The sequence below is a fragment of the Drosophila busckii genome, chromosome X, assembly GCF_011750605.1.
Source record: "Drosophila busckii strain San Diego stock center, stock number 13000-0081.31 chromosome X, ASM1175060v1, whole genome shotgun sequence".
Classification (NCBI taxonomy): Eukaryota; Metazoa; Arthropoda; class Insecta; order Diptera; family Drosophilidae; genus Drosophila; species Drosophila busckii.
Window position 1 is genome coordinate 21,189,103 of NC_046608.1, and position 20,023 is coordinate 21,209,125.

The 20,023-nt window shown below is 38.0% G+C and overlaps 3 protein-coding genes across 3 annotated transcripts in view; 1 reads left to right on the forward strand and 2 right to left on the reverse strand.

Moving 5' to 3' along the window:
• LOC108606168 overlaps nt 1-2,567 on the reverse strand; it is an 8,415-nt gene extending 5,848 nt beyond the window's left edge. The window contains exons 1-4 of the mRNA XM_017996019.2: nt 2,357-2,567; nt 1,042-1,158; nt 166-328; nt 3-79 (exon numbers count right to left, since the gene is read on the reverse strand). Coding sequence (XP_017851508.2) covers nt 3-79; nt 166-328; nt 1,042-1,158; nt 2,357-2,380 — 381 coding nt within the window. The 5' untranslated portion in view covers nt 2,381-2,567. The remainder of the gene's footprint in view (nt 1-2; nt 80-165; nt 329-1,041; nt 1,159-2,356) is intronic.
• A 5,166-nt stretch (nt 2,568-7,733) lies between these two features.
• LOC108606071 (protein argonaute 2) lies at nt 7,734-8,372 on the forward strand. The gene is made up of 2 exons (XM_017995917.1): nt 7,734-7,839; nt 7,920-8,372. The coding sequence occupies exons 1-2, from the start codon at nt 7,779-7,781 to the stop codon at nt 8,288-8,290; spliced, it is 432 nt and encodes a 143-aa protein (XP_017851406.1). The 5' UTR covers nt 7,734-7,778; the 3' UTR covers nt 8,291-8,372.
• Nucleotides 8,373-12,537: 4,165 nt separating this feature from the next.
• LOC108605082 overlaps nt 12,538-20,023 on the reverse strand; it is a 37,009-nt gene continuing 29,523 nt past the window's right edge. The window contains exons 5-11 of the mRNA XM_033294520.1: nt 18,382-18,909; nt 18,095-18,319; nt 15,501-17,284; nt 15,108-15,467; nt 13,417-13,576; nt 13,191-13,359; nt 12,538-13,125 (exon numbers count right to left, since the gene is read on the reverse strand). Of these exons, the coding sequence (XP_033150411.1) occupies nt 12,879-13,125; nt 13,191-13,359; nt 13,417-13,576; nt 15,108-15,467; nt 15,501-17,284; nt 18,095-18,319; nt 18,382-18,909 (3,473 nt within the window). The 3' untranslated portion in view covers nt 12,538-12,878. The remainder of the gene's footprint in view (nt 13,126-13,190; nt 13,360-13,416; nt 13,577-15,107; nt 15,468-15,500; nt 17,285-18,094; nt 18,320-18,381; nt 18,910-20,023) is intronic.

A 20,023-nucleotide genomic window follows, 5' to 3' on the forward strand; every position in this document is an offset into this window, starting at 1 on the left:
TCAATCGACTTGAGTATCTCGCTCGAGGCGAATATGCAGTGCTCATTGAGACAGGGCCTCTCACTGGCGGTCCAGCAATCTGTGATGTCGGTGTGTCAAATGAGCCACATGAGCCACATGAGCGAATTCAATTCAATTAGCGCAGCCACACACACACACACTTACCCTTCTTATGGGAGTGGAGATGCAACTCTTGCTTGCCCCCATCCCCGGAGCCGCCGTTCGAGTAGAGCATGATGAGCAAAGTGAGGATCACAATGGCCATCACGAAGGTGGTTATGAGCAGCCATTTCTCGGTCTTGTTCCGCGAGCGCCAGTTCCAAGTGGCCTAACAGACGAAAGAGAGAGAGAGAGAGAGAGGGATGAGCACAAATTCAGACAAACTTGACACACAAAAAACAAATTATTTAATGCACAAAGCGCTTCGCAAGAATTTTACTTAATTTGTTTATATTTTTATTGAATCAAATAAACAAATTCTAGAGTGCAATAAACTAACAACTGCCAAACAAAATAATAATCTAACAATAGCTGCTAAGCCGATTCAAGTTTTTGAAGTAGAACTGAGTTAATTTCAATATTACATTTCAAATGTTAAAGTTTTGAAAATTTTTGTGCATTAAATAAATAAAAAATAGCAAACTAATTAAACAACAAAGTATACATCTGAAAAAATTAAAATTTGATAAAATAAAATCGGATTTCAAATGTTTCAGTGTTTTTTTTGTAATATTTATATATTTTCTTTATAGATTGTGCACATTTATTTAATTGAATTAACAAAATGCAAGCGGAATAAGTTTGGAATTGGAGTTTTCCTGAATCCAATTTATGTGGAGTTTAATATTTATTTTTGAAATGCTTAAAAATAATTGAAATGTATAAAATACTACCAAGCAACACTTTTATATTTGAAAGTTGCAATTTTTTTGTTTCACCTTTGATGAAACGAGTTGGAACTTATCGCTTATCTGCTGGTGCTGGCCTTGCCCAATACCATTAAGACTGCTTATCTATATAATCCACTATCAATAGACTTACCCGGGCTGTATGATAGCGTATCTGCATGCCGGTGTGTCCGGTTGCCTCGTTCAACTGGATGCCGCCAATTGAACTTGAATCATCCTCGGTGAACTCGGTCTGCTTATAGCGGGTCATCTATAACAGAGACATGTGTATTCAATGTTAAGCATTATAAATTTCAAAATCTTACTGATCTAGTTTATGAACTGCCTAAAGTTGGATACAATAAAAAAAAGAAACACTTGCAGTCACACTCAGACTCAGTTCGAGACTCAGACTTTACTTTAATGCGTTTAGTTTATCAAGCACAATTCTCAATTCTCCCCCGCCACGCCCCCTCCTCTTTCTACACATTGTTGTGCTCAAGCAAATTGTGCGCAAACAAATATAAACACACACACACACACACACACATGTGAACGTTTATGAGTAACAATTGATTTACATGTGCACACATAAATAAACAATGCGAGTCAACTGAATAGAAGCGGCTCATAATAATAAAAGAATGGCAATGAAAATGAATTAAATGTAGCTTATTGTTATTAGAAAAATGTGTATGCATTTAAAGAAATGCAGGCAAGTGCAGTAAATAAAATAATAAAAATTTGAGTTAAGTATTAGTGTGTTCAAAATAAGTATAACAATAAATTTAGTTTATTTTTATTTTAAATTATTTGCTGCTTTTGCATAAAATTCAAAGAATTATTTTATTATTGCAAATCGTTAGTTTGATATTTGAGTGATCCACTTTATTGATACTAAATTTTTTTCCAACAATTTCTGTATAAATAAAACAAACTGTATTGCTGCTAAACAAATGAATTTTTGGAAACAATGCGGGCAACTATCGCTTGGATCGCTTTATTATATAGAACATTTGCTCATTTGTATTTAACGTATGCCAAATGATCTGCCAATGCGATATTGTTGGCTTTGTTTGTTGCTTAACCCCTTGGGTTAAGTATTTGGCATGTCTATAGCAACAGTTGATCTCTAATTGGAGTCGCTGCAGCTGACAAGATCTTGAAACGCGTCAACACAATTTACATGCATATGACGTAAAAAAGAGAGAGAGAGAAAGCAATATAAATATAACTTTGAATATTTTGGGCAAATTCTAGCAACTCTTGCAACAACAACACAAACATAAACATTAACAATTAATTGAATATTGTACACAAAGTGTGTGAGAAATAAAGAGCGAGATAGACATAGCGCTTGTGTGTATTAAATTCCAAGTATTGGCGCCAGTTTGTTTTACAAATTGTAAGTATATGCAATAGATAACACACACACACACACACACACACACACACACACTGCTACCTACCGTAATGCAATCGGTTAGCCACATTTTGAACAATTAGGCAAAATTTATATAAACTATAACTTGCTATATGCGCTAATATAAATATTTGTATAGTTTTAAATGCTGCGCTGTTGTTAACTTGTGTGTGTTTGTTTCTTGTTAATTGGGAGTTCGGATCTTGGTGGGTATGAGCAAAGATAAAGCGTAGACAATATCGTTGTTCATCCCATGACCGTTGAATATAAACTGAAACGATGTCTGCCAGCGATAAACGAGCAAGGCCCCCCAGCCAGCGAGCCCTGATGCTCTTCGCTCTCGCTCTAGCTCTCGCTCTCTCATCAACTCAAGCGACTGCAACACCCAAAGCAGGAGCAGACGCGTGTCTGTCGGTCCGTCTGACTCTCAAATAGTTTGAATTAATTGCTGCAATTGTTTAACTGCTGCCATTAATTTTAGCTCAAATAAATTTGATACGAATTTGCATGCATTCAAATTAAAGCAAACTTTCAATATATATATATATATATATATATATGTATATAAACTAACGTATCTGGCAGCTAACAAGCTGATAAGCAAAACAGGACAACAGTCGATAAATATGATGTAAGCTGTTACAGTAAAGCTCCAAAGACAAGCAACAAAATACACAAATTATTAAATATTTAAAAAAAAAAGGCATATCAAAGCTTGAAGTTGCAATTACAATTACTTAGCAATGTAATTATGTTTGAATTGCAATATAAATTTTGAAATTAAGCAGTTGATTTGAAATAATTTTGCAATTATTCATTCATTTGATTATTTGAGCTTTGCCTTAATGTTATGCTGAGTATTGAAATTTATTTTAATCTCCAAAATAAACTGCGCATTGTTTTTCTATAATTTGTACTTTGAATAATTTCAAACTATTTGTTGCAATAATATAATGTAAGTAGTACAAGATATTGAGGCGACTGCTAGCGCACTTCGCTAGTCTTCACTGTGGCACTCTATTGGCTTTCAATATTACGACAACAGCCAGAAAACTGTTGCGCAGTTTATTTATGTATTTATATATATTTTCGCTGGTACACACAGTGAGTCCGGCCAGTATACGCACATAGGAAGGCAATGGCAAGAAATAAATAAATAAATAATAATTATTATGTATGCAGTGTACAGTGGGGCTTGTGGCAAAGCCCAGGGACGTGCGGCATTCAACATTGGCTGGCATTTTGGCTTAATTTTCCAGCAAACAATTTGCCGAGCAGCTTGTTGGCGTCTCTCTAGTATAAAAGTCAACAAAAGAGCAAAATGGCGAAATTGTATTTGGAATTCGACGCTTGCATTTTTAATTTGCCATAAACAAACTTATTGTTTACTTGCAGTTTGCAATTGTTCTGTACTTTTCGCTGAGCAACGACAAAAACAAAGCGGCCAGCGCTGTTAATTGCTTTTTGCAATTCTGGCCAAAACAAACCATTGCCAGCCACATTCAACTTTAATTTATAAATTTCTGTCAAGCAGCTAACAATTGACACTAGTCAAATTAAATATAAAACAGAGCTGCAGGCTCTGATGTTCATATTTGCATTTTGCATGAATAATTTAGCAGCCATGAGCGTAGACGGGGGGGTTTGCTAACATATGCATACAATATATTTATTCAATTTTGAAATCTTTCAATTGCAAACTCAGCTGAAAAAAAATGCAATTCAGCTGTTTTATACCATTTTATGCTTTATAAAATTATGTTATTAACAAAATAGTAAACAAACAAGACAATTTGCTGTGATATATGCAACTTTGATAAGCTTTGGCGTTCGATTTCAAAGTTTTATGATTTGATCTTAATTTAACTGCATTCAAATTTCTAAATCTTTTGATATTTTGGCAGCAATACGAACATAAAACTCTAACTGTGCTAATTTTTGACTAATTTATAAACTGAGAACCTAAAAAATTGAATGGGCTTTTCACTTTGTATGAGTTTTTGAGTTGCTATAGCTGAAGTCACACCCCTGCTCACCCCCACTTTGGCTACGCCCATGCTAGCAACGCTTGTTGCCGAGTAATTATTGATATAAGTGTCAATTGATTGCATGTTAATAAACTGCAATTAATGGTTGCGTCGAATTTTGCACACACACACACATATATATAAATTGGATATAAATTGAATATATGAGAGCTGCAATTCGATTTTCGGAGTTGACGCGAATTAATGTAATCGAATTCATTGAACTGTAAATAAACGGCAATTAAATGTCAAAGAATTATAAACAAATTGAAAATAGTGCTATTTATAGGTTGCATGATTAAGTTGTTAAATTGCAGCATTTGTAAATAATTTGAAAATAGAAAACTGCGCACTTGAATATTCAGATTTGCCCAGATGCAGGAGAGAGCACAAAGTGAGCGTTGGGCGCATCGAATATGTGGGGTGGGGTGGGGGGGGGGGTTATCTTGTGGCCAGCAAGCAGCTGTGCGGGCATCAAATTGCATTGAAGGTAGCTTATAAAAACGAGCGAGTGCGAGAGCGAGAGAGAGAGAGAGAGCGCGAGTGTGGCAGGACATATGTTAGACATATGTATTTGTCTTGGGCCGTGTCTAGGCAACTCAAATGGCTGCAAGCTCAATTTACAATGCAGGAGGCGCAATGATTTATGCGAGAGAGCTAAGCCGACAGGCACTCAATAAGTAAATAGACACGCACACATATGTATAACAAGCAACTAACTGTAAAGTGTGTGCTTGTGGGTGGGGGGGGTGGTTGTTGGTTTGGGGGATAAGCTTTGATTAAGTTTGCCAAGGCAATTAAAAATTTTTCATTTGCTTGCAAAACTCATTTGCGCAAACATAATGAAGAGACCCGAGGCCTTGTGGGGTTAAGCCCAGGCTGCAGTCTTGTTGATAACACGCACATAAACACAAGCAATGCATACACACACACACACACACACGCACGCACTTTGAGTGCGAGAGAGCGGCGGCGGCAGCTGGGGGGAGAGCGCGTTTGCGTCTCGCGCGCGCTCTTTTGGCCTTACCTTTGCGCTCATTTTCTTTATGCGCCTGAATAAATGCAATAAAAAAAAAATAAAAAAAAACTTGCTGCTCCTTCTGTTGTGTTTGTTGCTGCTTCTTTCGCTTTGCGTCCAACTTCTATGCACTTTTCGTTTGTTCACTTATTTATTGTTTTTTTTTGTGATTTTCTGCTTGCTTGTTTTGTTGTCTTTTCATTCACTTTGCTTGGCGCTTGGCTTTTGTTTTTGTTTTTGTTTCGTTTGCAATTTATTTCATTTTTGGACTCAATATATCTCGATTTGTATCGTTGATGTTTGGCTGGCGCTTAAGCTGCAACTGAATTTCTCACCACCGCAGCTTGAACAGTTAGCTGGAGCAGCCTCTACTAAGAAGCCAAGTTAACAGCCGAGCAAGCCGAGTCCAATGTCACTATCAAGCCGACAAGCATACGCCATGGAAAATCTGCTGGCTGCGCTGCCTCTGTTGGAAAAACGACAAACATAACAAAGTGAAAAGCCAAAACACTAACACACACACACACACACAGTCAAAAGCAAACACACACACACACACACACATACGCACGTACTTTGGATATACCCTTGCCTAGTTCCGGGGTTGGACTATCGATAAACAGCTTTGTACGGTGTGTCATTTGGCCATTTTATTGCGCACAAATTTCAAAAGCTTTGCATAGCTTTGTAGAAAAAATTGAAGCTATAGCTAATTTATGCTATATGCTAAAATTGCTGAACAAAACTTAAAGTTGTCTACCAATCAACAACTAAATTACTCAGCTTAGCTTAATAATACTTTTAAAAAATGTAGTCAACTTTCTTTATGATCATATGCGCCTAATAAAATTTAGAGCATAGCCGACTTTAACAGCTGTTAACTTAACATTGACTATAACATGTAGTGCGGCATTGAATTTGTGTGCGGAAAAACTGCGCAAATGACCCATAGTGTCATAGGGCTCGGGCCATGCTGCTTAAGGCAACTCTGAGGGAACCTTTTTGCGCAGCTGCAGCATTAAAGTCTGGCAACGCTAACAGTGCTGCCAGCTAGGCCATGTCTTAACGGCTCAAGTAGGCGTACTTAAGCTATATAAAAAATAAATATTTGTTATAAAAAAAACATAAAACTTACCACATGTTGCAGTCATTGGCACTTTAGTTTAGTTGCAAAAATCACTGCAAATAAATAGAAATAAAAATATGGTTTAAAATTCAAACTAAAAATAGTAAAGTAGAAAACAAAATAGTTTGAATAAGTAACCAAAATTTATCTACATAAATATTTGCATTGTGTGAGTTGCAACACAAATATTTAACCTAAATATTGACGCTGTTTAGCTTTTGTTGTCTATTTTGTTTTTACATTTAGTACTACTAGTAGATATGAGTAACTGACAGACAGTAAACAATTTTCCGTGACCTGTCAATTGTGGCAAAGGCGTAAATATTTGTTGACTGTTTGATAACAAGGCAAATGCATTGTGCGAGTCATAAAATTAAACAACCACAAAAAAAAGAAGATGTAAGTGTTAAAAGTTTTTCACAAAATATAAAAGTAAAAGTCAGCATATATTATATATACAATGTATATAGCTAACGCACTTTGCATAAAGAACTTCAAACTCAGCTCAGCACTTAGTCGGACATATCATTAATTCGCTGCTGAGTGAGCCCAAGCAAATTAACGTGTTCCATACCGGAAAAATACAAACGATACATGCAAAATAACAACAACAGCAACAATAACGATGACAACAACAATATTAATATGCGACTTATACAAAAATTTGCGTGTTCTGTATTGAAAAATGAAAAACGTTGTGAAAATGTTGCAACAAGTCGCAGTTTGAATGCTCTGAGCTAAGCAAAAACAAAATATATAAATAAAAATGTATGTTGAATTAAAATAAAAACAACAAAATATACATATTAATGTGGTGGCAGAATATAATTATAATAATAATTATAGGAAAATCCAAAGCTATCGAAAATTCTAAGAGTTTTAAATATTGAGAGTTATCAAAAAAGTAAATAACGAATAATAAAAATAAGTTAGTAAATTAATAAATTTATATATAATGCACATATAACAAATATACGTTAAGCCCATAAGTAGTTAACTGCAAATCGAAACTAGAAGCTCCAGCTCATATGCAAATCCTTTAAGCCCAAACAAGGGCAGCATAAAAAAAAAAGTGTGTAAACAATTAAAAGCACAACAACAACAATTATGATGACTCGCAACTGAAACAACAACAACTCAAATTCAAATTTTTAACTGATTTGTAGGTACGTGGCGACGAGGGCAAGGGCATGTGTAAAAAACTTGGGGCCTGGAGCTGAGGCCTGGGAACCAGTTTAAAACCGTTGACGTGATGCCGCCAGCGAATTAGTTGCAGCTTAGCCGTCAAGCGTTCAACATGTTTGTCTCACGTCGTTGTAGTTGCTTTGTGTTATTTTGGATTTGCCTGCTCAGCGTGGGTGAGTGGAGTGTGCAACAGTGTGACAAACCACAAAAAAAAAAAAGTGTAAATTGAGTGCTTACCCGATTTTTTTCTTAGTGTGCGCGCAGGGCAACAATTGGCCGCCAGCCACAGATGGCAGATGGGCAGGTGGGGCCAATGGGCAGGTAGGAGCTGGCGCCGTTGCCAACGCGGGCATGCATCCGCCTGGTCAGCTGGGCAGCACGGATCCGCAGTTTAGCTACGGCTATGCGGGCGTTGACTCGCGTGGTCCCTACGGCGGAGCTGGCGGCAATGGTGGCTACTACGTCAGCGGCGTCGACGAGCATGGACGTCCCTATAACTATAACGGCGGCGCTGGAGCTGCACCCAATTATCACAATAGCTACAACTACAGATCAGGCGCTGCAGTCGCTTTGGGCTCACTCGGTTTGGCGCTAACGTTGACGCTGCTGGCAACGCGAGCTTGAGCTCCAAGCCCGACTTTATGTTTTTTTTTTTTGTATTTTTTAAGTGATATTTATATAAACAGCTCATTTTATTGCTGCATGTGCATGATGTGATTTTTTTGTGTTGAGCAATAAAAATAACGTTTTGTTATATATAAAAAAAAAAAAACATTTTTGTGTGTTTCATTCCAGAAGGCCAACGTACCTAACAACAATTTGTATTTCTCTAAATAAATAAAGGCAACACTTGGGGCTAATTAGCAGACTTACGTGTAATTTTTAAGCAAACCGCAGGCATAATACACAAGCATTCAACTGAACGACGCAAATCTTGATAACAATTATTAATTAAACGTTCAGCGCTGCAAAAACAAAAACAAAAACAAATGAGCAATGAGCTATGGCGGCTTTAATGCAAAAATTAATAGCAAATATTATATATGCATATGTTGCTATATAGCATATATATAGCTATAATATTTGCTTATAAAATTAGCAAATGTAGTCAAAATAGAATAACAAGTGGTTAATAACTTTGCTAATTAAATGGCCTTTGCCTCAAGTATAAGTGGTTGATGTCTTTACTAATAATTGCTGCGCTCAAACTAATGCTCAAAATAAAATAATAAATAATTAATGCTCAAAATAAAAAATAAATGCAGTTAATTTTTTAGATTATTAACAAGGCAAAAAAATTTAAAATATTTGTATTTTAATTTAATGCCAACAAAACAAAATAAAACTATAATAAATTATGCAAAAAATAAATGAATTTTTTAAATTATTTTTAAAGCAGAAAAATGTAAAATATTATTTTAACTAAGCTCAGCGTTAAAAATATATTGATGGCAAGCTTAAGTTTGATAGAAAATTAAACAATTAATTGCCTGCATTAAATGTTAAATATGTTATAAGCTTATTTAAACACTCTAATATATTAAATAATGCCAAAATAATAGCGCATTAGTTGCTATAATATGTAAATTAATAGTTGCAAATATTTCAACTGGACAACACAATTTAAAATTTAAGAGCGCTGCTATAAATTATATACAAATAGTAGGCTGCTTAGTAAAATTTAAAATATTTTGTTAGAGTTGACGCTGACTTGTGAGCTCAACAAGGCGTATGCGCAATAAATGAATTGCGAGCTCAACTCAAACAAATTGCTGCTGCTCAGTTAGCTGCACAGCTTAATTGCGTTTGTACGATTGTCAGACTGACTGACTATATAGACACTTAAGTCGGGCAACACCCCATGCAATTATAAATGAAAAAACAAAGCGACAAAGCGAAAAGTGTGTAACTATCTATAGCAGAGCACCTGTTGCTGTTGATGTTGCTGTTGACGCTGATGTTGCTGCTGAGAGTTGAGTCAGCAGCATGAGCTCAGCCCACTATGACGTGTAAACAAAAAACATGAAAGAAGTCAATATGTTGACTCTCTTGTACATACCTGTGCGCAATTTGTTTAAACATGAGAACATCACAGCAGCAGCGAAGTCAGTACGATGATTAACTTAATTGTTTGCCAGCTAATTTTTCGTATTTGTTGCCAATGTCAGGCAACTTGCACTATTGTATAATTAAGTCAAAACGTGCTAGCCTTGCTGCCCACACTGCAGTGCTTGTCAAACTGTAAAGGGCAAACCGCAACCCCAAAGTTTCCACGTAGCTTATTTAATTGAATTTTATGCGAGTTGCGTTAGAGGAAAATTAATTAAATTACATTAAATTTCCCAGTTCTCTACTTACGCTCGCCTTATGCTTAACATACAATAAACAATTGAAATTGTTAACAAAGTTTTTGCCAAAAAAAATACATTTATTTGTCTAATAAACAATATTTTTGATTTTTGTTTGTTTCTGTTACTTTGCGTTTTTTTTTCTTTTTTGTTGTTTATTATTGTTCATTTGTTTGCCGTATTATTTTAATTGCTAAATTGCTGCGCTGTTGCTTTTCTATTAATTTTCAAAGGCAAAAAATGAACATTTTTAAGTTTTGTATTGCTTGATTTTTGATTACATGAGGACAGGCTTTAGTTATAATTTTAGTTTTGCTTAATTTTTTTGTGTGTTTCTTTTATATTTGTGGCATGCCTCAGTGCCAGCATTGGAACTAAGGCTTCAACTTTATAAATTTTAATACTAAATATGGGTTTGCGTTTTTTTTTTTTTTGTTGATTTTTGGAATAACAAAGTATAATCTTTGCATTTAACTATTTTTTGTTTTGTCAAGAAAAATACACGCACTAATTTATAGAAAATAGCAAATTATATGTTTTGCTATAAGCTACAATTAATTGCATAACATTTTTTTGTTTTTGAACACACACAAAAGACAAAAGTAAGAGATAAAACTTTTTGTTACTACTACTATTACAGGCAATTATTGTGCGTATGTGTGTGTGTGTGTGTGTGTGTGTCAAAAAACTTGCTATTGTACAAATATATGTATGTTGTGTGTTTCATTTACTTGCTCCTCTCATCGCCGCATCTGTTCTATAGAAATATATATTGTATATATGTGTAAACATGACTTAATTATTTCTTTTTTATGTTTTTGTGTAGAATTGGCCGGGGCAGCAATATTGGCCCAATAGTTTATCGATTTATGCCATACAAATATAATTCAAAAATTTTGACTTTTTTTTTTTGGTTGCTTTTTCTCATTTGTTGTAATTGAATTATGTTGGTTTTGTTTGCATGTATATGTTATATTGTGGACCTTGGCATTAACGCATTACCTCCCTGACCCCCCCGCAATACCCGCCCCTGTCAGCAGCTACAAATTGTTCGAAATTGTGGCCTCTCTTTCTTTTGATATATGTTCGTGTTTATGTTTTATATATATTTTTGTTTTTGTTGCTGGTATACATGTTTCATATGTCTGCTATGCTCCCTATATAGTTCTCTGATATATATATATATGTATATATGTATATACGTGCGCTCATCTGGCTAAAGCTAAACTGTCACTACGCTCGCTAAGTGCGCCTGACACGCCCCCCTACGCCTTAAAATAATGTTATATGCTTGCTACTCTTGTTGTATTTTTTTTTTTTTTGTTGTATTGGCACACCTCACAGCTTAGCAACAACAATGCTAAGCAGCCTAAAATTATGCAGTATATTTAAATAAATAGTTGACAGTCGCCGCAAAGTAGGCTACAATAAACAACAAAAAAGTGATTCCAAACTAGAAAATATATAAGCTACGAACTAATCCATAACCACATTAATATTACTTAACTCACAAATTTGTTTAACTCCAACAATTGTTAAAGTAAAAACAAAATTATTCGTAAAGTAAACATAACATTTAGCTCTAATCAGCAGTTATTTGTTTATTGTTGTCTCCTTTTATTATGCATACTTATTATGCACTGAGAGAAAATAAATGGAAATATGAAAATAATATTCATAATATATATTTATAATAGATAAACTACATATGTAAGTACATATGTATACTTGTTGTTGTTGATTGGTGTCTGTGTATTTAAAATTAAGTGCATAAATTAATTTGTATTTGGTATAAAACAAAAGATTATTATGTTTTTGCTTATGAACTAAAAACGCTACGCATTAGAATTAAATAATATAAAAAAAAAATGTATATATTGAAAGCTGCATGCGCGCTTCACGATATTGATGCATTGATAGAGCAGAGCAGCAACATTTATCAATAAATGCTGCAGTTTGCTCAACAATACAGCGCGATATCGAAATCTGCTGCATGCAGCATATATAGTGTATATATAATATTTAAATTAAAGTACTTGTTGTATATAGTGTATGTGACTTGTTGTTAAGGTTTGTTAAGAAACTTAGGCATATGTTTTGTTTATAAAAAAATGTTTTTGTAGTATATAGTGTATACTTAATTTGGTCTAAATATATATAACTACATATATATATGCATAGAAATCAAATTTCTCAAAGTATTTTGCTCAACATAAACTAAATAAATACATAATGTTTATATGTATATTATGCATATGCATATATAAAAAAAAATATTGGTTTTGTTACTTACAAAAACTAACAACAAAAAAAACCAACAGCGCACTGCATTGTGTTTAGTTTTGTTTACAAAAAATTCGCTTAACTGCTGTTACATATATAAAATTTGTTTTATGTTTTTTTGTTTTGTGTGCGCAAAGTGTTTGGCCTGAGCATTAATTTTGTAGAGTACTTGGGATGTCAATTAAAAATTACAAATTCAAAATCAACAAGCAATAAAATAATAATAATAAAAAAAAGTAGCAACTTGTCTAAGCAGAAAACGTTTGATGAAACTAAAGATTGTTGACTAAACAAAAGTAATAAATATAATTAACTTAATAACAAGGTATGTGTGTGTGTCTCTGTGTGTGTGTAAATAAATTAATAATAAATTATGTTAAAGCAGCAAATTAATGCTTAATAACATTTCTCATTCATTTAGCTTACACATGAGTGTGTGTGTGTGTGTTTGTTTGTGTTTGTGTGTGTGTGTGTGTTGACCTGATGCAACTTAGAAGCTAATGAAGCACACGCTGCTTAAATTTCATTGCTGCGCTGCTGTTGTTCCACTTTCTTATTATTGTTGTTGCAAATTGTTGCCGCTAGCTGTTGTTGTAGTTGCTGCTGCTGTTGTTGCTGCTGCTGCAGCTGAGCAGCGCATTCTTCTGTGGCAGCTTGAGCAAGCGACGCGTGCGAAACTCGTAGGCGCGACGACAGAACATAACCAGCTCCGGATTCGTATGCTCCGGCACTTGACGCACTGGAAAACAATTCGCTGTATGCGCGCGTCGCGGCACAATGCTCACATCCTCGACATCCTCCTCAGCAGCGCGCAGACGTCGACGATATCTAAAAAGGCCAAACACAGAATTAATTGTCAAGCTGCTCAGCTGAAGCTAATGCCAACAACTCACCTGCAGTACTCGCTAAAGGTTAAAACATAACACTTGTCCTCAATGCAGGCCACGGAGTTGTGATCGCGATGCCGCGAGGCGTAAACCTCATCCGCACAATCGTTGCGCTGTCGTCCCTGATCCGTATGCTCGGGTCTGTAGTACCACAGCAATGACATCATCATTTCACCTGCAAATGATTTGTAAATAAAATTGCTTCAACTGCTTAAGGCTTAAGACTCCTCACCGTCTTCGGGGTTTTGCCACAGATGCGCCACTTTGGCCACATAGGGCAGCTCGTTGTCCTCGTTCGCCTTGAGCAGCACACAGTCCCGCGTCCTGATGATGTCGCCCTCGACATGCCGCATGGCCGGATAACAAGTGCGCAGCACCAAAGGATCATCGCTCTATAAAAAACAGCAATTTATATAATTTATTAAATAAAAAAAATTTTAGCAAATTAATTGTTATAGACAGCAATTATACGCTTAATTATTTAGTTAAGAATTGATTGATACATTTTAACAAAAAAATAATAAACAAGTGGACAGGTTAAAGTTGGGCGCCACCAACTAAAATACACTTTGACTAGTGTATCGCAGCAAACACAGGCATGCACTCACAAACCCATACACACAAAACAGCTAACGCGTCACAGCTCGTTTTCGCTGTAGCGTCAGCAGCGACGCCGCCGCTGCGCCGGCAGCGACGTTTTGTATGGACGGTCAGCACGTGCACCCCGCTTTCTATATTGAAAATTTAAATGTGAATATTTCCTTCAATGTTATTTATCCGATCGTTTTGAAATTTTCACAATCGGCCGAAAACATGACTAGGAAATTTTGTGATTTTTTCAGATTTTAAAAGATTTTTGTACTGCCTTATATTAGTTTTTTTCGATTGGCGGGGGAGGGGGGAGGAAATAATAAAAAAATAAAATAGAATAGCGTAGTGTCCTGGATATAGGAACACCTACATACCAAATTTGGTTTTCTCTCGCTCTTATAGTTGCTGAGGAACGGCACTCATACAGACTGAGCAAGCTAACAGAGTGGCCCGCACGGACGGACGGACAGACGACATGGCTATATCGACTCAGCTCGCTGAGTATCAAGAATATATATACTTTAGGGGGTCTGCCACGCCTCCTTCCTGTTACATACATTTGAGCAACTTCATAATACTTTTTTCATTTTTTTAAAAAATATCAAAGTGTATAAAAACAATTAGAATGTGAATAATTCCCAAGTTATTTATGCGATCATTCTGTAATTTTAGACAGCGCTCAAAAACATAACCAGACGTATTTTGTGATTTATTTTGTAATTGTGTGTAATTCGTGTTTTTTTTCAATTTGCGGCGTGGCGGGGAGGAAATAAAAATAAAATAAAAGCGTTTGGGTTTGGGTATAGGAACACCCACCCACATACAAAATTTGGTAGCTCTAGCTCTTATAGTTGCTGAGAAACAGTCGCTCATACAGACGGACATGGCTATATCAACTGAGTTTATATTGCTGATCAAGTATATATATACTTTGTGTGGTCTGCCACGCCTACTTCTACCTGTTACATACATTCATAACACCCTTTTGCATTTTTTACAAAAATGTCAAAGTGTATAAAAATTACAAATTGGCGCTGCCAACTAAATTGACAATAAAGAATAAGTTTGAGTTAAAAAATGTTTGATATACTAAAATGTAGATGAGATGAGCTAAGTTAATTGACTTGCTATCCAAACGAAGAAGTTAATGAATCTAAGTCAAATGGACTTGAATCCTAATAGAAACTTGTACTGGATTTTAACAAACTTTGAATGGAATTCAACATTTTTAGCAATTATAGAGATTGAGTAGGAAATTATGTATAATAAACTAACAATATAAACTAATAATATATATTAAAGGTTTCTGAGCCTTCGCTTCGTTTCACTTACATTGAGAAAAACGGCGCCTTGGAACGCTTTGCCCGCCCACATCCAGCCGTTGTTCCACTTGGGCACCACATTGGCGCGCGTTGCCGGCGGCTGCGTCTCGTCGAGCTCAAAGCTGACGCCGGCGGGTCGCTGACGCTGGCGCTTGCGATTGCCGAACTTGCAGCGGGAGCGTGAGCGCTTTGGCTGCGTGTTGCTGCCACAAGCAGCAGCAGCAGCAACAGTTTGACGTGTGGCTGTTGCTGTTGCTGCTGCTGTTTGCATTTCTGTTGGCGTGGTGGGCGCCAGGAACTTGTGTTGCTGCTCAACGGAATGTTGCTGCTGTGCTGTTGTTGTTGCTGCTGTTAAATACACATTGTTGTTGTTTTCATTAGCAGCAACTGTTGCTGCTGTTGTGGTTGCTGCTGCTGCGCTTGTGGTTGCTGCTTTGCGCGACTTGTTGCTAACTTTGGTTTTGATTTTAACAATTTGCTTGCGCGCTTTTTTAGACGGCGGCGCCTCAGTTTTGTTGGTTTCCGATTTGCAGCGCTGTGCGCCAGCAGCAGCTGCTGGTTTGGGCGTGGGCGCAAGCAGCGGCGAGGGCGTGGCAGGCGCATAGAGCCCAACGGCAGCGGCGCTGGGCTTGTTGCCGGCGCTCAGCTCCGGATCGCTGAAGTAGCCGCGCGACAGCGTCGAGTCCGGACTATCGGGCGTGGGCAGCAGATGCAGTGCAGCAATCGCTTGTTTGCGTGGACGCGCGCGCTGCGGCGAAGCGCTGGGCGAATTGCTGGCCAGCGCCAAAGCAGTGCTGGCGGCAATGCTGGCGGCGCGTTGATCGAATATGTCGATGGCAATTGTTGCTGCTGCCGCTGCTGCTGCTGCTGCTGCCGCTGCCTGTTGCTGCTGTTGCTCGCGTCGTTGCGCGCGCAGACGCTGCTGCTGTCGCTGTGTCAGCAAGAGTTGCCGCCGCTTAACATATTTGGCCGGCGTGCGGCCATAGCGACGCACAAATTTTCGACCCGGACATAAATATTTCTTGGGCTCCGCCTGTCTAATCAAACTTTTGTAGCTATGCGCTTTGGTCTTTTTGCTTTGAGCTGCTGTTGCCAACAAATTGATGCGCTGCTTGTTGCTGCTGCTGCTGCTGCTGTCAGTTGGTGGCTGCTGCTCGTCTGGCTCAGCTGCTGGCTCTATTTTGATTGTGGGCTTCAGATCGAGCAGTTTGCTGATATGTGTGGCTGCTGCTTCGACTGCGTCTTGCTCAATTTTGATTTTGGTCTCGGCTTTGATTTCCGCTTTAAGTACGAAAGGCAATTGTGGTTCTGTTATAATTTGCTTATGTTGCTGTTGCTGCTGTTGCTGCTGTGCCGCATAGACCATTTCCCTGGCCATGCTTTTGCCTATGCGCGCCTTGCGTGGCACTTGCAGCAAAGCCACAGCTGCTGCTGCTGCTGCTGTTGGCGGCGGCGGCGCTTGGCTGCCCGTTAGATCGTAGCACTCCATTTCCAATTGAACTTTGACATGTGGGGGCTGCTGCTGCTGCTGGTGCTGCTGTTCCTGTTCCGCTTCCTCCAGCAACTTCTCATCGCTGGCGCAGTAACTTTCGGGCGGCGTGGGGGGCGGCAGGACATGCTCCTCATACTGCATTTTTGTCTTCACTTGTCGACTGCTGTCCTCAACTTCGGCGCGTTCCGTTTTGACCAGCATTTGACATTGGGTGCCAATGTTGTTGGTGCTTGGCTGGTTGGTGTTGGTGGTTGCGGTTACGCCCATAATTGCTGTCGTATTTGTGGCTGCTGTTGCGGTCTCAACAAATGTTGTTGTTGTCTTCTTATCGCTGCTGCTGCTGTTGTTGTCAGCATAATTTTTGGTCTCATTGCTGCTGTTGTTGTTGTTGTTAATTCCATTTTTAACTGGGCCTCTACTGGTAGTCAACGCTGCTGCTGCTGTTGTTGTTGTTGTAGCAATTGTTGTTGCTGCTGCTGTAGCATTCGTTGGCGCATTGCTGCTGCCAATCGCTGGCAACATATTGCTGCTGCTCATAGTACTCAGCAACAAATTGCTGTTGTTGCTGCTGTTGCTGCTGCTGCTGCTGCTGCTCTGACTGTTGTTGTTCGTCTTGTTGCTACCAATATGAGGCCCAGTAAGGACGTTTTTTGGACACGACTGTTGCATTGGGCATGGACACTGCGGTGGATACTCTACAATTGAAAAAGAAATAACAAAATGTCAGTACAGTGGTTAAAAAAAAGACGCAGCCAACTTTTGCATACACTTTGAGTTGAAAAAATAACACAAGCATTTAAAGCGTATTTTTAATAAAATAAATAGAAAATAAATAGAAATTCAGCGCAGTCAAATGCGCTCAACTTTTATATACACTTCAATCAAAAGAAAAGAATTGAAATAGATATTAAGTCAGTATTTTACTATTTGCGTATTTTTAGTAGTATTATTTAGTATTTTGTTTAATTAAGAAAAAAATAACAAAGAACGCTGCCAACTTTTTAAATACACTTTAACAATACAAGATATTACAACTATTTAGTTAGTTTCAGTCGCAATGAATTGTGCAAATATTTAGTTAGTATTTGATAATAAATTATGCTTTAAATTTAGCAAGCAAAGCATGAGTGTAAATATTTAGTTTGTAGTTTAGCAAATAAATTATGTTTTGAATTTGAAGAAAACAAATAAAAAGCTAACACAAACAACTTTTGTATACACTTTGATTAGTATATAAAATTAAATGTTTAGCTAGTAGTTCAAATAAATCATGCTTTGAATTCAAGACCAACTTTGCGATACACTTTTTTAATAAACAAAAATGTTGAACGATATGAAGTATTTTAAAATTAATTCAAATAGAAAATCAAGAAAGAGAGCTTAGATCTCAAAGTGTATAACATAGTTGGCAGTTCTATGTTGGCTATGTTGGGGATTGTGTCTGGGTGTCGTCTGGGTGGTGGTTCGCTTGACTGGAGCAGAGTGGGAACCATACTTTTGCTTACCCATATACGGACCCTGCAGTCCACGCGTGTAACACTGGCCGGCGGCAGTGGCGCCGCCGGGACTGTAGCCGGCGTAGTAGCCGGGCGGAGCCGGATAGTGCTCCAGATGCTGCGGCTGATGGGCCGGCACTAGCTGTGTGCCCGCTGCTGTGGCGGCGGCGGCGGCGGTGCTGCTGGCGATGGCGGCTTCGATCCCGTGTTGTGCCGCTGGATGACGCCCTGGCGCTGCGGCGGCGGCGTGCGATGTGGATGCTCGTAGGTTTTCGGCTGCGGGCGGCGGAGTGTGGGGGCGGCGCGGCGGTGCTGGTAATACGAGTAGCGTCGATAGGCGCAGTGGCGGCGGCGGCGGCGGGTCCGGTGCGCCGGATGGCCGGGCGGCGGTGGTGGCGGCGGCGGCGGCGGTCCGCCCTGATACACTTTGCCGGAGAAATACGGTTGATAGGCGGGCGATGGATAGCACATGACCTCGCCCGGATACGGCGTATAGTAGTTGGGCGGATAGGCAGTCGTATAGTGCATCTGACTTGCATGCATGGAGCGGGAGTAGGGCACGCCCGTATGCGCGGCAGCGGCGGCTGCAGCAGCGGCCACGGCGCTTACAGCCGGATACGGCTGCTGCTGCCCGGACGACGGATCGACGCCCTCAACTGTTAACGGATGTTGCTGTTGCTGCTGCTGCTGTTGCTGCTGTTGTTGTTGTGCATTGGGTGAATCCTCCTCGGGCAACTTCTTAACTGTTGCAGCTGCTGGCGCTGGCGCTGGCGGTGGCGCAATCACATGCGGCGAGATCAGCGGACCCGCCGGCTGATAATAACCTGCAAGAGAGACAGAGACAGCAATACAAATATGAGTAAAAAGGAAGCTGCACATTCAGTTTTGGGGCAACAAACTTGCCACACGGGTTAGGCTTGACGCAAGTGAAATGCGGCAACCAAGCACAAAGTGAAAGTTGGCTAGCTGGTTGACCAAAATACAAATAATAAACTTGCATATAAGAAATACTTATACACACATACATATTTACACGTAATAATAATGATAAATAAAAATATAAACTTGTGTAAAAAATATAAAAAAAAAAACAAAAACAAAAAGAAGTGCACCAAAAACCAAAACCAGTTGGCCTCAGCTGCTGTAGCAACAAGAGCGAGCAGCCGCCGCACCCGCCCCGCCCCGTCCCTCACGACATACACCAAACATGTTGCTAGCTATAACTATTGATTGCTTGCATACACTGCAAAAAATGAATGGTCCAAATGCAAAAGTTCAGCAGCTTGCAATATAAATTAAATGCAACTGTTTTAAAAATTTTAAGTTTATCGAGCACAAATCACAAATTTAATCATCAAAATTTGTATTTTTTAATTCTGAGAAAATTATAATAAGCTTATGAATGTTTAATTTGATTTCTATCACAAATTTAAACATAAAAATTTGTATTATTTTTGTTATCAGAAATTTATAATAAGATTATGAATGTTTAATTGGATTTATTTTTAAGTTTGGCATAGTTGAGTAAAAGTTTTTCTAGAACTTTGCATATTATTTAGATTGAATTTTTAATTTTTTAGTGTTATCAGTATAACAATAATAATTAAAGCTTAAGTTGCTGTTGTATTTTTCATTTCATTGTATTATCATTTAATAAATTAATAATTGATTGGGCATTATTTTTAGCGTTATGGGAAAATTTTCATGATTATAAATGCCTCACATTTTTTTTGTTTTGCTTTGATAATTAAATTTATTTATTTTTTAATTTATTAGATCATTTTTGTAAGGCATTTATAAATTGAAGTTCTTGTTATAGAATTTATTTGAATTTATTTAATATTTGATATATTGTCTGTTTTTTTCAGTGTATCGCGTTGCGCGTTGACTTGTTTTAGTTTTACCTCTTCCCAACATATGTGCCGCATACAAAATGTC

What these genes read in the sequence shown, in the direction of transcription:
- LOC108606071 (XM_017995917.1), top strand. Translation starts at nt 7,779, where the DNA reads ATGTTTGTCTCACGTCGTTGTAGTTGCTTTGTGTTATTTTGGATTTGC. An exon ending in GATTTGCCTGCTCAGCGTGG is followed by an intron (nt 7,840 to 7,919) that starts GTGAGTGGAGTG and finishes TTTTTTTCTTAG; the next exon opens with TGTGCGCGCAGGGCAACAAT.